Source organism: Plecotus auritus (assembly GCF_963455305.1).
Source record: "Plecotus auritus genome assembly, chromosome: 8".
In the NCBI taxonomy this organism is placed as follows: Eukaryota; Metazoa; Chordata; class Mammalia; order Chiroptera; family Vespertilionidae; genus Plecotus; species Plecotus auritus.
In genome coordinates, this window is record NC_137782.1 from 65,802,689 (window position 1) to 65,813,803 (window position 11,115).

The 11,115-nt window shown below is 46.9% G+C and overlaps 1 protein-coding gene across 1 annotated transcript; it reads left to right on the forward strand.

Annotated features, from left to right (window-relative positions):
- The first annotated feature begins 758 nt into the window (after positions 1–758).
- Positions 759–4,972, forward strand: LOC308257370 (uncharacterized protein C20orf202). Its single transcript, XM_080686870.1, has 2 exons — positions 759–859; positions 3,103–4,972. Exons 1-2 carry the CDS (start codon positions 794–796, stop codon positions 3,334–3,336), a joined length of 300 nt encoding a protein of 99 aa, XP_080542996.1. The 5' UTR covers positions 759–793; the 3' UTR covers positions 3,337–4,972.
- The last annotated feature ends 6,143 nt before the right edge of the window (positions 4,973–11,115 follow it).

An 11,115-nucleotide genomic window follows, 5' to 3' on the forward strand; every position in this document is an offset into this window, starting at 1 on the left:
GTGGCAGCATAGCAACAAGAGAAGGAGGCAGTGGGGCGGGGGGGAGAAACTGTGCGGTGGCATGGCTCCAACAGCAGCAACGGCATCCGCCATCCATTTCTTCCACACCCGGTTCAGTGACTGTCACCTACGCTCCTGACCCTGCCAGGACCTTTGGGCCCCAGGCTGGAATGGGGAACCGGGGGTGGGTGGCCGTGGACACAGCCCTTTCCCAGGGGGGCCGAGGGCTGGCTCCCTCCTCAGGGCCAGTGGCCATCCTCTCGCGGTCCCTTCCCCTGTCCCTCCCCCGGCCAGCAGGCCCGGATCAGCCTGGCCCCAATTAGCCCAGCCCTGATTGACCCTGATCACCCACTGGGTCTAGGGTCCCCACCTGTGCACGAATTTGTGTACCAGGCCTCTAGTAGATATATTTGTCACTTAAAGCCCTCAGAAGAGGACACCTATTCTCATAATAATTGTTGTCTTCATCATGTAAAGCTTTGCAACCTCTGTAATCCTATTGGCATTAGATCTTGGATTTTGGAACTTGCAGGCACGGAGGCACCGTTATACCAATGGTCTCCCTCCTGTCCTCCCTACTTTTTCTCTTTAAAGCACTGAAACCCTTTAAAAAAAAAAAACAAAAAACCACTATATTTTCCAATGTGAGCCACTTCCTGATCTCATTAACTTCATCCTCAGTGATTTGGCTAGACTCTGCTTCCAGCCTGAAGCAGGCAGGAGATTGTATAAGTCAACGGTCCGTCAGGCCCATCACCAGGCCAGCGTCACGGTCTCTCCCAGGGACACTGAGATGAAAACAGCAGAAGAGCCAGCCCCGAGGCTTGGGCAGACCCTGGAGTGGCTGAGGAAGGAACTGGTAAGGCTTTGCATTTCTTTCTACCTGACGCCTCCGCCTCACATATTCCAAGGTTTGCTGGTCCCCCTTCCCAGATGCCCCATTGGCTGGGACAGAGGCTGCAGGCTGGGGTGTAAGCCCTGCAGGCAGCCCTCTGGGACCAGCCACGCAGTGCACAGTCACCACCTCAGGTACAGGGATAAGTAGGTCATGGCCTACATAGGAGGCTCTGGGTGCACTGTGTGCCAGACCAGTTTCAGGAATTGCACTGAGTCCTGGGTATGTGCCCAGCTCTGCTGCTGTGTGGCTTCTACCAAATGGCTTTACCTCTTTGAGCCTCAGTTTCCTTATCATAAGATGGGGATAAAAGCTGTACCAACACTGCAGGGGGTACTGAAAGGATTCAGTGAGAAAATGGTGTAATTTTCTCAGTGTCTGCTTGGCACATCTGCTACAATCCTGACCCAGGTGGCTGTGGAGTACAGCCACTGTCTTTGCCTGGGTGTACTCTATGTCCACCTGGGGCAGAGGCTTGCACAAGGATTGGGGTAGTAACGATTCATTTTGGAGGTACAAACCCAGAGCAGTGAGAGTGAGGAAAATGGGGAGTAGAGGCCAAGGGCACATGCCCAGGTTGTGGGCTCGATCCCCAGTGAGGGACTTGCAAAAAACATCCAATCCATGATTCTCTCTCATCATGGACTAGAGGCTTGGTGCATGAAATTCATGTACTGGAGAGGGGGGTCCTTCAGCCCAGCCTGCCCCTCTCACAGTCCAGGAGCCCTCAGGGGAGAGAGGCGACCCTGCAATCAGGAAGGCGACACCCCCATCACACCTCTGCTGCTGCCACTGCCGGCAGCGCAAGCCTCAGTTACCTGAGCCTCGGGCAGCCCTGGGCAGCTGGGGAGCTGAGGGGACTGGGTGCCACCATCTTGTGGCTATGAGCACCGCCTTCTTTCAGGGTGTGACAGTCAATTAGCATATTCCCTCTTTATTGGCTGTGAGCACCACCATCTTTGAGGGCGGGCAGTCAATTAGCATATTCCCTCCTTATTGGCTGTGGGTGCTTCCATCTTTGCAATGGTGTGAGGGTCAATTAGCATATCCCCTCTTTATTAGATAGGATGTTTCTCTCCCTCTTCCTTCCTCTCTGAAATCAATAAAAATATATATATATTTTTAAATGTGTGGGAGGAAAACCCTAAAATTGAGAAAACACAGACAACATTTTCCCAGGAATTAGGAAAGGATGGCTGCGTGTTCTCAGGGGTTTCCTCTTTCTAGCTCTCTACTCTCTTGGTGTTATTAATACTGCCTGCAGGGTGTACTTCACTTAATATGAAGTCACTATCACCTTAATGCCTATAAAATGATGTGTTAGTGAGGTTTATAGCATGTAAGTGGGGTTGTAAATAAGAATCATATTTAATGTTGATGATGATGATGATAATGAAGATCATCACAGATCTTGGTAGTTCAGCATGTCCTATTTTAGAGTGGGAACTAATTCATTCCATCCTCATAATGTTACTGGACCAAAGTCTGTGTGCCCAATGCTTCAAAAGGCCAAAATTCAAAATGTCAGGGTTTGGAATAAGGAAAGGTTTATTGATCAAGAAGGCACCCACTGAGAAGATGGGAGACCTAGTGGTGCCTCAGATCCATCTTGCCCACTGGACTAGGCCCAGGGTTTCTAAGGGGCTATGAGTAAGTGCTGGTGCTAGTGGGGCACATCTTAATTAGAGGACCTTGGAACCTGGCCATCGATGGTAAAAAGACATCAACATTGGATCTTCCTGGACAACAGAACCTTGACTTCTGAAAGGATTCCAGTGTTCAAGTTCCAGCTATGTCCTGGTCCGGTGGTTCTGTGAGGTGCGGGCTGGGGCATGGAAGGTGGAGGATGGGAGGTGGGGAAGGGGTGGTTGTGGTGAGACCTTGGTTCTGGGTGCAGCTGGAGGCCAGAGTTCTCTCCTCTGAGCCATGCTCCAGGCTGCATGATTGTGGTCTGGGTCTGCTGCGTCTGAAAAGCAACTCAGTATCTTGTTGCACAGTATAGGACCATTTTGAACTGGTTACAATAAGAGCCTCGGAAGGTAGGTAATTTGCTTTCCACTTTGCAGATGAAGAAACTGAGGCTTTGGTGCAAACGGCTTCTTTGAACTTGTGGGCTTGTCTCCGATGAGACAGTAATGAGAACAGGCTTTCTGGGGGAATGCCCAGTGCACTGCCCGCCCCTCGCAGACCTGTTCTCTCTCTCCTAGGCTGAGATGCAGATCCAAGACCAGAAGCTCCTGCTCACACTGAGGCATCTTCACAGTATCCTGGAGGAGCTGCGTTCCGAGAGTGCCCACTGGGAAGATGCCATGTCCAGCAGAGGGACATCGCCCATCAGAGCTCGAGCAGGCTCCGAAGGCCGGGGTCACCAGCCCGTGTCATCCAGGCGGCTGGCCCAGCTCCTCCAAGGGGTAGATGGCCGACGAAGCTCCCTCCCTTAACTGGTCAGAGATGACCTGGGCTTGAACCCCCCACCACTAATCTAAGTTTTGTGATGCTGTTGGGGTGGGGAACACTGGGATGGGAGTCAGGAAGTCCCTAGGTTCACCTCTGTCCTCATCTACTAAATGTCCCTGTACCCATCACTCAACTTCTCTGTATTCACTCGTTCTTTCTCTGTCAGTTATCAGCATTTTTGATGAGGCACAAATAAGGTTTTGTATGTGAACATGCTTTGAAAAACACAAATATGTTACATGGTTCTGGAAAGCACCATGAAGTAATCCTATCCTTGGGAATTTCTCAAAAAGTAATTGTTATAACAAAGAGCTCAATGTGCAAGGAAGTTTATCTAGTTGTCATGGTGAAAAACAGAAGCCTGTGTAAAACTTGATGGTTGTTTTCTGTCTTCCAACAGGACTTCTCATTCCCCTTTATCTGAAAGCAACAGACGCTGTCACCATTCTGGCAATAGGGATGGACATGTGATCAGGCCTGCCCAATTATAATGCATGGTCACTCTAACAACATGATTGGCTAAGTGGGTTGGCTGAGTGGGTCAGCACAGCCAATCACAGCCCTTCTCTGGGATTGCTAGCTGGATGCTTGTTCTATTGCAGTTGCAAAGGTGGGACTGCCAGAGGCCATGTAACCTGCCAAGTGAGGAAGACCTGTCTGTGCTCGGAAAGAAAGAGGCTAATCTTAAAAGAGAAGTAGAGAGAGGACCACGCAAGAGATAGGCTGAGAGGTAGAGTGCTTGCTCTTTTTAAAAAGACCCTGGTTTCAGGTCCTAGTTCAATGAGTTACTCCTGCATTCTTTCCAGTGACTGAAGCCAGTGAATTCCACCACCACCACACACACCAATTTGTTTTTGCTTAAGCAGTTTTGAGTAGGGTTTCCCTCATTTGCAACCAAAACAGTCCTGAAGAATACAATCCAGATGTTCATAGAAGCAAAGGAAGGGAGTGATGAAGAAAACAGCATTTCACTCACTCAGGGTTGGCAATAACAACCCTGTAATAGCAGGCAACAAGGTTTATGATGTGGCAGAACATTCATTGGCATGGGGTGCTGGAGTTATAACTTTGAAAAAAATAGAAGAGGTGAAAATAAAAAGTCCTGTTGTTACGATGGTCTGATTATTGGTAGGCCTTTTTATTTTTTAAAATCGACTTGCATGTTGTTACAATATTATTTTTATGGTTTTAAAAAAGTAAACCCATTGCATACAACCACAAAGTGTGGGGGATTTGCATTACATGCACAATGTGTACAACCATACTAATCTGATATTTTTTAAATATAATAGTTGATAATATAAAAATACTTCTCTATTGACAGCTAAATGGATAAGCAAAATGTGATATATACATAAAGTGGAATTTCAGCCTTCAAAAGGAAGGAAATGCTGGCATGGATGAACTTCAAAGACATTATGCTGAGTGAAATAAGCCAGTCAGTCACAAAAGGACAAATATTGTATGATTCCATTTATATGAGGTATCTACAGTAGTCAAATCCATAAAGATGCAAAGTAGAATAGTGGTTTCTAGAAGCTTGGAGCATGGGAGTGGGGAGTTTAATAGGTACTGAGTTTCAGTTTTGCAAGATGAAAAACATACTGGATGGATGGTGTGATGGTGGCATAACAATGTGAATGTACTTGATGCCACTGAACTGTGCACTTATAATGCTAAAATGACAACATTTCTGTTATATTTTTAATATAACACAATTAAAAATAAATACTTAAAAAAAACTGCACTGTGATGCTGGGCTGGGGCTGGGGCTCAGGCTTCACAAACCACATTTCTGTGTTACCAATGCCCCATGTTCGAGTTTGTTTGACTTTGCCAATAATCAGGATGAGGCTAGAGGGACACCCCAAGGCTGGAGGAGGGAGAAAGAATTTGCTTCTTCATCTTTGTTCTCTGTCGCTTCCTGTTCCTATGAGCAGCAGCACCTAGCCATACCTCACCTCACAGCAGCAATTTCTCCCCTGGCACCAGCCAGCACCCTCTTGTCAAGGTTCTAGGTCCCAGACCCCATGGGCATTCATTCACCAAATGCCAAGCTAGGAAGATATATTTGGAGATATTTGGAGAGTCACACACTGAGACAGGAAGTGCTATATGTCCCTTCCTCCCACAGCCCATTCAATAGAATAAGTCACACGATCTGTCTCAGAAGGCGGCTGGGAAATGTGGGTAACAGAGGGAGAGTCTGGTGAGTACCAGGGTGTCAGGCACATGCTCCAATCTCTCTCAGCTTCCTTGTCCTGTCAGAGCACAGGGAGCATCTCTTATTCTAACATTTGTTTGACCCTGACACAGGCTCCTAAAACCCTTGTAAATTCCTAATTATATTGATTCTGGGTGGGCTCCTAGATGGCTCCTGGATATGAACTGATCACCAGAAAGACCAAGCCATGGTTGGAAACTTGGAATTTCCAGCCCCATCCCCCATCCTCCAGAGAAGAAAGAGGGGCTGGAAATGGAGGTACTAATTGTTCATGCCGACATGAGGAAGACTCCATAAAATCCCACTAGTAAGGGATTTGGGGAGCTTCCAGTTTGGAGCATCCACATAGCAAGAAGGTGTAGACGCTTTCCTGCACTGGGGACCCTCCCAGACCTTGCCCTATGTATCTCTTTACCTGGCTGTTCCTCGGTATCCTTTCATAAATTGCTAAAGGTGAGTAAGTGCTTCTCTGTGTTCTGTGAGCCATTCTAGCAAATTAATTGAATCAAGAAGGGGGCCATGGGAACCTGCAATTTGTAGCCAAGTTGGGTGGAAGTTGTAAGTAACCTGGGGACCTACTACTTCTGATTGGCATCTGAAGTGGGGTGGGAGCCATCTTGTAGGACTGAGCCCTTAACCTGTGAGATCTCCAGGTAGACAGTGTCAGAATTGTGTTAAATTGTAGGACAACCAGCTGTTGTCATGGCGAATTGCTTGGAAGTGTTCTGTGTAAAAGTAAAGGAAAAACACACAGGAGATGGAGACGGGATTTTTCCCTACTCAGGAGGGAAAGGCTAGGTTTTTCTATTCAGGCCTAAAAAGCAAAGGCCAAGGAAGCAAAAGCAGGGCCGTTGAGAGCAAATTAAACTGGCAATTCAAAGTTTGGTGTTTGACAAATGTTTTTGTGTCCCTTAACCAAGAGCTATCAGACTAAGCAGTGGTCGGCAAACTGCGGCTCGCGAGCCACATGCGGCTCTTTGGCCCCTTGAGTGTGGCTCTTCCAAAAAATACCACGTGCGGGAGCGCACGTACAATGCGATTGAAACTTCGTGGCCCATGCGCAGAAGTCGGTTTTCGGCTCTCAAAAAAAAGAAATTTCAATCGTACTGTTGATATTTGGCTCTGTTGACTAATGAGTTTGCCGACCACTGGAAGGTAACTACTGTGTGGATGGGCGCCACCTGCTGTCCAAGCACAGTCATTCTTCCGGGAACCTGCCTGCTCTGGGTTGTAAGACTGGCTCCTTCACCATATGCTTTCTTATTGTGGGGCATCTTACTGGAAGGGCCAAGGAGGATAAGGCTTTCTGGCCCTTGAGATCTGGGCTTGAATTTCAGCTCTGCCCCTGAGTCACCTGGGGCAAGTCACTTCTCCTCTGAGCCTCCATTTAACCTTAAATTTAAAATGAAAATGACACCTCTTAGATCTGTGAAGAGGACCTTGGGAAAATGCTTTGTAAACTGGAAATAACTAGAGGCAATGGAAAGAAGCATGGTCTGCAGTTGAACAGGCCTGGATCTATTTTTTAAAATACTTATTGTGCACCAGCTGTATGCCAGCCACTATTCTGCATGTGGGAAGGTAGCAATGAGTAAAGCAGACAAAATGCATGTTTTTATGTAGTTAACATTCTAGCACTCCAGTTTCTGAGTCATTCATTCATTCATCTACAAATATTTTCCTGATACTACTATGTGTTGGCACTTTCCTAAGCAGTGGGCATGGAGGGATTCCAACATGGCTAGAGCACAGGGAGCAAAAGGAATAGGGTTGAACTAGGTTTTATGGGTCTTAAAGCTTTTAAAGTTTAGGGTATTCTTTTCTTAAAGAGAAAGAATACAAAGTCATAAATACAGAATTGGGTTAGCAAATAAATTTTTTAGAATAACAGAATAATAACAAATTACAAAATTTAAAAAGCTGATAAATATCACAAACATTATACAATCTAGAGCCAACATATTCTTACTAATTAGCTGCATGACAACTCTTTAATAATTTTTCTCTACTTTTTTTCTGTATATTCTTTGATAATCTAGTCATAAGACAATGATTATGTTGTTGTTAATCCTCACCTGAGGATATTTTTCCATTGATTTTTAGAGAGAGTGGAAGGGAGGGAGGGAGGGAGTGTGGAGGAGAGAGAGAAACATCAATGTGAGAGAGGGATATCAATTGGTTGCCTCCCACATGCGGCCCTGCTGGGGATCAAACCTGCAACCCAGGTATGTGCCCTTAACCAGAAAGCAAACCCCCGACCCTTTGGTATGAAGGCCAACGCCCTAACCACTGACCATACAGGCACGAGCTGATTTTGTTGTCTTTTATAAATATACTAGAGACCCATTCATGGATTCATGCACCGGTGGTGTCCCTCAGCCTGGCCTGCACCCTCTCACAATCCAGGACCCCTCGGGGGATGTCGGAGTGCCAGCTTCGGCCCAATCTCTGCAGGCCAGAGATTATGAGGTTGTTTAAAGGGTAAATGAGACAACCTATCAACAAGGAGCCTGAGACCTATATCAATAGCCTATATATTGGATGCCATCGCCGTCCCAATAGTTATTAGTATTTACTATGAAGCTCAAGGGAGGAAGCCAACTTTGGATCCTTATGGTCTAGTATGATTTTTTTCTTACATTCTAGCAATTGGCTTTAACTGTTGAAAACTGATATTCCAGGCAGAAAATGTTTTCTGTCCCCAAAGGGTGGGTCAATGTGAATGATTTTTTTAATTAAAAAATATTTTTATTGATTTTAGGAGGAAGGGAGAGGGAGAGAGAGAAACATCAATGATGAAAGAGAATCATTGATTGATCGGCTGCCTCCTGCATGCCCCCTACTAGGGACCGAGCCCGCAACCCGGGCATGTGCCCTTGACTGGAATTGAACCTGAGACCCTTCAGTCTGCAGGCCCACGCTCTATCCACTGAGCCAAACCAGCTAGGGCTGAATGATCTTTTTAATAACAACAGTAATAATAGTTAATATTTATAGAGCATTTATTATTGCTAGGCTCCTTACATGCTTCATCTCATTTATCTCTTACAATATCTATGGCACAGATACTTTATTGTTATCATTTCCATTTCTCAGATGAGAAAAACTGAGGTTCAAGGGATTAAATAACTTCTTCAGGGATCCCCTTAGCTAGTTTGTGTGTGAAAGAAATGCGACTCCATCCTAGGGATGTTCAGAGACCAGGGAGAGGAGTCAGACATTACTACCTTTCACAGTTGTTCTGTAAGGCCCTGTCATCCCCCTGCATCGGTAAGCTTTAAGGTTAGAGAGTGCCTAGAGTTACAAGGAAGTAGCTGGTGACTTCGTGCTTGGAGAGGAGTGCCTGGCCCCCGTCCCGCCCCGCCCCTCCCAGGCCCCTTGTCCCTCCCGTCTCCTTGATTCGTCACCCGCAAGCCCAGCCCGGTCCTCGCCCCGCCCAGCCCCTGCCACTCCGCCCACCAGACCCGCCCAGTCCCTGCCACTCCGTCCACTAGCCCCGCCCAGCCCCTGCCACTCCGTCCACTAGCCCCGCCCAGCCCCTGCCACTCCGCCCACTCGCCCCGCCCACTCGCCCGGCCTCTCACTAGCTGACGCCCAACCACTCTGAGAGCGAAGCGCCTCAGACTTGACGCACTGACCCTGCATTCCCTGCTGGGGCGCACCTGTCCCGACATCCGCGCTGAAAGTACGGCTCAGCCTGAGGGGCCACACGGGACCTGGGGACTGAAAGCGGCTGAGTGATGGGGCCGCGGCCGCACGCATTTCTGCACGCGCCTCGCCGGGCTCCTCACAGGCACCAGCCACGAGTCCCCCCCGCCTGAGGGAGAAACTTCTGGGGCTGGAGGCGTGGCCCCGTTCTAAGTCCCTACTGGGGGCAGAGGCGCTTGCGCCGCCCCTCTGGCCTCAGTTCCCCTCTGGGATCACCGGCCTTGGCCTTGAACTCTGAGGAGTCCCCTGTGGGAGAGGAGCTTTGGCGTCCCTGCGCTAGGCGATCGCCATCTCCTCACAGCCCTGGACACCCCCGCCCCAGAACCTTCCAGTTCCCCGCCGCTCGCCCTGCGTGCTCCCCTGAGGAAGCTCGCCCTCCTCGGCTCTCCCGGCGAGCGAGCGTCCCTTCCTCCCGCCCCGCTCCCACTCATCCACCCCTGGCCCCCGGGTCCCTGCATTCGCGTTAGCTTTCCTTTTCTAACACAGCCAATCTCCATCGCCCTCAGGACTTGTGGGGGTTTTGTTTTTGAGAGGGATGTGTGCTCAGGAAAATCAATGCCTCAGGAATATTAAATCACAGGGTTGGCTTCTTTTTTTCTTAAAGTGCATTGATAATCATACACCTGGGAGCAATTTAAAAGGATGAACTGGAATTTATTCCATGATACCGAACACACAGACTGGAGGGAAAGAAACGAGGAGCCGAGGCAGCCGCCGGCCATAGACAGGGAACTGTCTCGCTGCCCCGCTGAGGAGTGTGGTCCGGTGGGCGGCGTGGCCTTTCTTCGGGGCCCAGGGATTTGATTCTTGGTGTGGAAATGGGCCTTGATCAAAGTTCCGCTAAGTTTTTAATTCTGTGGCTGATTTTGTTTTTGTATTTATTTTACCTCAACTTACTCGAACTTTAGAAAAGAAACAAGCAAACAAAAACAAAACAAGCTTTTATAGTGGCAGCTTAAAATTATTTATATGTGAGCAAAATCATCTGATACTCCCTCTGGAAGTCAGCCGAAGTATTATAACTTCCCTTTGCTTCATAATGGAACCTATGATGTTCGTGAGAAGAGGACAATGTGTAGAAATATGCTTAAATTCTGTCTTTGTTTTAAGTGGTTTACTTTTGCCACTCTTATCTCAGAACATTTTAAGTTGATTCTTGTTTCCTTTCTTGCCTTCTTTTTTTCTTTCTTTCTTATAGTTTCTTGTTTTCTCATTTTTTCCACTTTATGGTCCTTTGGAGTTTTATTATTTCAACTTCAAAAATTAATATATTGTTGAGTAAACCAGAGCATCTTGAAAAGAACAAAGGAATTCAACTCCTGGATATAAATCAATAATCCCACACTTCTCAAATTCCTCTGTTTTAGAAAAGAGGTGACTTGTGTTCTCTTTTCCTAGCTTGGCCCACCTTTTCCAATTCATTGTTTTTACCCCCTGTTCCCATCTCTCTCTCTCTCACTTTTTTTTTCAGGCTCCCTCCTCTACTTATTGACCATATTAATAAGAGAACCCTTTATAGGATAAAATAATTAAAATGTAAACAGGGCTTAGGGGTCAGGATACGTTTAAACCAGGTGTGATTCAAAATCTAATAGAGCTCTGTCATTCGTTTATTATTTTGTATTTTAAATAAGGGTTTCTTCTTTACAAAAAATAATTTGAATTGAATAATACATTGAACTAGAAGATAATCTGAGCGTTATTTTATATGACGAATGAAAAGTGTTTTTGCTTGCTGTCAATTAGTACTAAAAAGTTTTTGTAATCAAATTTTAAATATCTTTTAATGTTCTCTCTTGTTCACTAAATACAACTAAGGAATACAGGCAGC

Excerpts from the sequence above, each read along its gene's own strand:
- LOC308257370 (XM_080686870.1), top strand. The coding sequence starts at position 794 with ATGAAAACAGCAGAAGAGCCAGCCCCGAGGCTTGGGCAGACCCTGGAG. Across the intron at positions 860-3,102 it reads AGTGGCTGAGGAAGGAACTG|GCTGAGATGCAGATCCAAGA; the intron begins GTAAGGCTTTGC and ends TCTCTCTCCTAG.